This window comes from Triticum aestivum, chromosome 7B (assembly GCF_018294505.1).
Source record: "Triticum aestivum cultivar Chinese Spring chromosome 7B, IWGSC CS RefSeq v2.1, whole genome shotgun sequence".
Classification (NCBI taxonomy): domain Eukaryota; kingdom Viridiplantae; phylum Streptophyta; class Magnoliopsida; order Poales; family Poaceae; genus Triticum; species Triticum aestivum.
The window spans coordinates 390,989,599-390,995,898 of NC_057813.1; the positions used below are offsets into that span (position 1 = coordinate 390,989,599).

The following is a 6,300-nucleotide window of genomic DNA, read 5'->3' on the forward strand; positions in this document are numbered from 1 at the left end:
CGACTTGCACCTAATGAACATCACATTGTGAATGACTGAAATAAACAAGGCATAAATGATCAGTATAACAACCAAATATAGCCATTGAAAACTGGACAGGGTCTCACTTCAACCAACCTAACAAGCAAATACACCAGGCATGTGTTAACTACACCAGGCATAACTAGAACCAAATATAACCATTCAAATTAATATTGATGCAGTCGAGCGGCACAGTTCCGACTTGCACCTAATGAACATCACATTGTGAATGACTGAAATAAACAAGGCATAAATGATCAGTATAACAACCAAATATAGCCATTGAAAACTAGACAGGGTCTTACTTCAACCAACCTAACAAGCAAATACAGATAAACATGGCATATGCTTGAAAACTAGACAAATGCTCACTTCAACCAACCTAACAAGCAAATACAAAAAAACAAGGCATCTTCTTGATAACTGGACAAATGCTCACTGCAACCAACCTAAGAACCAAATACATATAAACAAGGCATCTGCTCGATAACTGAAAAAATGCTCACTGCAACCAACCTAACAACCAAATACAGATAAACTAGGCATCTACTCACTATAAACAACCAAATATAGCCATTTGTGAAACTGAAGTGGACAATTCATGCTTAAACATCACATAGCCCTATTGAACAATACATTTTTGCATAGCTGAAATAATTAAAGACGGCAGATTTAAAACACCGCACGACAAATGCTACTACAACAAAGGGTACAAGTTGGCAAGCTAGAAAAGGTAAGATTTGCTGATAGGATGTTGCCTCACATGTCATGGACGGGATCCTTCCAGTTGGAAGAGCACATACCCATGGTGCGCTCTCTAATGTCACAGATGGGTTGTTTCACCTAGGAAGAACCTTTGTGGGTGCCCTCCTCGTGGTCGTGGTCGATGAGATCTGACTTGCAATTGAGGATACCAAGCCGCCATCATAGAATGTGTTCTTCAGAAATGATAAAATGGGCTCGATGGCGTATAAGGATCGCGACTGCATGGTGGAGGAGATCAACGATAGGGCCATCAAACAGATCGACGATGGTAGAACCAGAGGGGTTGGGGATGGACCACTTAACCTGTGACATGCCCAGCGTGAAGCTGTCGCTGTCGACGAGCATGATGTCGTAGCCAGCTTTCCTGAGATATAGTAATACGCTAGCCCGCTGACATGAAACATTTGGCATGGCAATCTACTATCGCTATAAAAGCACGAGAGGGCGGAGAACCAAATCATCCTTTCCATCGAAACCTGCAATCTGATGGTCTACATCCTTTCAGCATACTAAACGCGTTTTATGCTTTAATTAACCACCATGCCATTACACTAATTATTTACCCACCATGCCATTATTGGGTTAACATCCTCAGGAACACGTCCCATCAAAAAAAATATCCTCACGAACATGTTGCTGCCCTCTGCCCTCTCACGACCACGCCGTCGGGGCAGTTTTGGCCACCTCCCCACACCTCGCCCCACCTCTTCCTCAGATCCTCCCCGCCAGCCATCGCCCTCGACCTGTGCCTCCGTCTGCACGCGCCGCCAGACCACCGCACCCATGCTCCAAGTGCTCGGGCTGCCCCATCCACGCGCTGCCCGGGCCGCCACACCCACTCGCCGCCCAGACACAGGCGCCGAACCTCCACGCTACAGGTGCTTTACCCTCAGATTCTTCCTGGTTGCAGTGATAATTTTTGGTTTAATTGTACGCATGTTCAATACCACTTCCTGGTGCTAGATGTATTGGAGACGGCAGGCAGCGGCAGCAGGAGGAAGATGACTGGGGCAACGAGCTCAGATGCACACTTCTCTGGAAGTCCAGGCAGCTGGCAACAGGCAACCAAGACCCAAGACGATGGGCTAGGTACTTCATCTCCCGCCCCGCGCAGTAGGTTCAGTAAGCTTTGCCTCCAACATGTGGCCTATTAGCTCTTGACTTGTTTTCTGACTCAAGTCTGCATGTGTTCTTATCCAATTCCGCATGTGTTTCTGTTCTCTTTTGTTGATTATATTACTCTTTTGTGTGACAACCCTATTTTGCGTGTTTAAGTTATGCCATATGCGATCATGAATTCATTATTGTAGAGACTACAGAGGAACTCCAGCTTGCTTTGTTAGGAAATTAAACCGTAGGGCAATCACGTGTGAGTACAGTGACATAATAAAACTGTCAAAAATATACAACAACAATGCATCATATGAATGAACACTTTGTATTTGCATTTTGTTGTAACTAGAAGTTCAGTAACTAAAAGGTAAACCCACAATTGACATGTCATTGCTTTAGTTGGCCAAAAGAGACATGTTTCTGAAAATACATTCATCAAGTTCTTTATTGCCTATAAATACCACCTGTAAGTATTCCATCTTCATTTCATAAATTCACTATTTGGACCATTAAGCACAGACAAGAATCAATTCGGAATATGGACCTTTAAGCACAAACATAAATTATGTGTACCAATCGAATATTTTTCTGGTACAAGATTGCCCTCTATGGCCTGATATCTGCAAATATTTCTCAAAGACATGAATGAGTTGATGCTGCCTTATCCCACGTCGGTGCAGTCTACTCTTTGGTTGGTGTCGAGCCACAGTTCCGATGCCTTGCTGCTCAGGTCGGGAGAAGTCGCGGTAGTGCACACACTGTCGTTTGTTGCTGGGATCAACATACTACTATAGTGAATTTATGGTATGACTTCTACACACTGTATTCATGGTCGAGAATCTGAATTTTGTGTTTACTATGGGAAGAGCCACGAGAACAGATTATATGCATGATTCATGTATATTAAGGACCTACCGGTTTCATTCTTTGGTGTATGTATGGTTAAATGCAGGTTTGGTATTATGTTCATTCAAATTTTTTTGCGTCTCAGGCACGCATGCTATTAGTAGGCTTGTAGCTTTTCCATGCTTCAACTTATAATATGCAGTGTAGATTGATGATGTCAAGTTGGACACTTATATATTTGAACTTCAATTATATATAGGCTTCTATCTTGCATGGATGCCTAGGTGGCTGTTGTTGTCGCCTTCATGCCCACAAGAGCTTGTTTGTCGCCGAGGTCGCCAGGCAAAAGTGTCCTTTTCTGCTTCGAGCTGCTTTGACCGGTGGCACACTTCAGTGATAATGCTCTCACCTCATGGACAACACAGTCGTGGGACTCGTGTTTGCTGGCGGAAAGGTGGAGCAAGAGGTCTCTGAAGCTGCAGCAGAACGAGTCTGTAGAGACGGTGTTGAATTTTATCAAGGTTTTTTCATTTGTTTTGAACCATCCAGGAGAGACAAGGTTGCTTCATTTGCAAGCTCAAAACGCTTTATGATTGTATTCTGCTTCTCTACCCAGTTCATTGAACCTATGAAATTGGTTGTCGGTGTTTGATCCCATTAGTAGTATGATCAATTTTGTTTTGAGACATGCAGTCCCCAAATCCAACACTCCCCACGATCCGACGAATGGGAGAGGGAAGCTGAGCAATGGCCGCACCACTGTAGACAAACAGCTTAACAATGAGGTATTATAATGTAATGAAAATAATTGTTTGTTTCTTCTCGTGCCTTTCTATGTAGGTCTGCTTCGTATAGTTCATGTACTGTTCTGTCCTTGCATTGTTTTCTTCTACTATTTTTGTTGTATATTACTTAGTACATCGGTTGGTGTAAAATTTCCCATGTTTTGGTTAATCTAGCCAGTAAAAATAAGTTCAGTTTGGTAGGCTGTGCACTTGTTAAACCACCTTTAACTGAACATGTACAAGCATCAAATCTAGGATATTTCAAGTCTCTTCACAAAAAATATATTACATAGCAGTAGTTTCATCTTATTGTTCTACCAACCCGAGTTTGAGGTGTATTTGTGGTACTTTGAAGTATAAAAATTGTAGTAATTGTCCTTCCTCTCTTCATTTTTTTGTATTCTTTTAGCTCAGGCTTACACTTTGTGACTGGGCATTAAATTGCATTCTTCTGTTTTGCTGTTGCAAAGAGAGAATAAAAATGGGATGCGCTGCCACATGAAAAACTTGGACTAATTGATAAGATACCAAACCTGGGCACTATGTAGTTGTTCTGCATCTGAAATCTCTTTATATAGTAGTTGAGTATACTGTAGTTAATTTCACCGATATTTGTGTGTCAGTTATTTGGTTATTTGGTCTGAACCTACAATCCAAGGTTAGTAATTATTTAGTCTGAAACTACAATTCCTTTTCATGTCTTGTTGTAAACTTCTCTTGACACAAAGAGTTTCTGGAGTTTGGATGGCAATTTGAAAATTCCAGTGTGTGCTTCAAGATGTATGCATCTAATTTTGGAGCCTATTCATGTTGGTTTAGCATATTTCCACCACACTCCATATCTCACAGGATTTAGAGCAGAGGGCCTTTTACAATAAATACTACATAACATAGTGTTGTTCGGTGGGATGCAATTTTTTTTGTTTCATTCATCCGCTATCCTTGTTGTATTTTACATAGCTTATAATACTATTTGCTGTGTTTCAGGGGCAGGATATGCAATATAGGATAACTTGACTAAGCTTTGTGAAATTTTGGTTCCATTGGGTGACTTTTATTTTCCTTTGATGCCTAAGATGCACATGGAAAATCACATAATTTGATCCTTCTGAGTCTGGTAGATTCGCTACCAATGGTTGACTTAGCACTTATCTTGTGTTGCATAATTGTTTCAGATTACCATCCTTGTATAGCAGCAAATCAACTACGTGCCTCTTTTGAGAAGCAAAGATGTTGATTGTCCACCTTGAAGGTTATAGTTTCTAAAGAGGCTACACATGCCATTTAGAATATCTTATCTCACAACTTTCACTTGATCAGTCTAAGAATGAAAGGAAGTAGCATTAAATATACAAAAGTCTCCATAAGGTTAGCTTAAGACGGTAGTGTCCCATCTTTAAATCCGCCAAGAACGCTAGAAACAAATTTGATTACCGACTGGACATATCTGTCATGCATGTTTAGTACCTTGACTCTTTAATCTTTATATATAGACAAAGCTCTATATCGAGGGATGAAGTGTTTGGAGCCCGGATGAAGAATGCTTCCGTGGTGGAGAAAGAGGAGAACTATTGAGAATGCTTGCAAACCGCTTAGAATTTTTGTTTAGCAGACTCGGACTCCTTGTGTTCTTTTTTTAGTCGCGGACTCCTTGTTTGATACAATACATCTGAAGAGCCCTTTTTGCGCACTGTTCAAATAAGCTCTTCATTTTTGTGAGTCTGGTCAAACAACGCACTTCAAATAATGAAGTTATTGTCTCGGGGATATTGGCCAAATGTTGTACTTATCATCCTAGATAATCCCTATTCATTACATATGTATGTATCACATTTCCATTTATTTTCTTTTGGGAATAGCACATATTGTATTTCCATTTTTATGTTCTTTAGTTGTTTGAATTAAGAAAAGGTGTAGAAGAACAAAACATATAGAAAAGGGAACAAATTTAATAGAGATAGAACTTGAAAAATGGATTGGATTGCGAGGACGCACGTGCATGCTTACTAGTTTAGTAAAAGGTTTGCCAGTTTTATCCTATTTGGTGCTCTATCACCTGGAGCTCGACTGTTAGGTACACGTGGCATGTCATACCGCAATTTGGTGTACGTATGCATCTCATTCACATCACGAAACTGCTGGGGCAAGCGGTTCGCTAAGATGGCACAAAACAAAAACAAAATCTATCATGTGAACTTGGAACATGTTGTAGATCTATATCACAATTCATGGGATCAACTTTTTTACCACTAGATGCGCAGTCATGACAGTGGACACAGAGGTGGTGATGCGCATTCCTATCTGCTCCCCGCGAACCCATTGTTAGAGTCTCTAAAGAAATCACTACAAAAAAATACACTTCCGTGATGATACGTGTTTGTCACAGTAGGTCGCGTTTTTTGTCATGCATGTACATCCTTGACGGTTTTATGACAGAATCAAGATAGTCATACATGTGCTGTCGTAGAAGTGTTCTATGACATTGCCAAAATTGTCATCACGGAAGTGTCCACTTCCATGACGATAAATCGCGTGTCACAGAAGTGCTTTCGTCAAGGGTGACCGACACATGGCATCCAACGTAACAGAACACCGTTAAGCTATCGGGTCTGAATTTGGATCCGATAACCCGTTAACAGCCCCGACCAATGGGGACTTTCCACGTGTAAAATCATCATTGGCTGGAGGAAACACGTGTCGGCTCACCGTTGGGACAGATGTCATCCACTCATTGGACCGAAGGCGCCTATGATACAGCGACACGTGGCAC

At 41.3% G+C, this 6,300-nt stretch overlaps 1 protein-coding gene across 1 annotated transcript; it reads left to right on the forward strand.

Moving 5' to 3' along the window:
• The first annotated feature begins 984 nt into the window (after positions 1-984).
• Positions 985-5,388, forward strand: LOC123157987 (uncharacterized). Its single transcript, XM_044576143.1, has 5 exons — positions 985-1,068; positions 1,382-1,664; positions 1,750-1,899; positions 2,580-2,703; positions 3,005-5,388. Exons 1-5 carry the CDS (start codon positions 985-987, stop codon positions 3,027-3,029), a joined length of 666 nt encoding a protein of 221 aa, XP_044432078.1. The 3' UTR covers positions 3,030-5,388.
• The last annotated feature ends 912 nt before the right edge of the window (positions 5,389-6,300 follow it).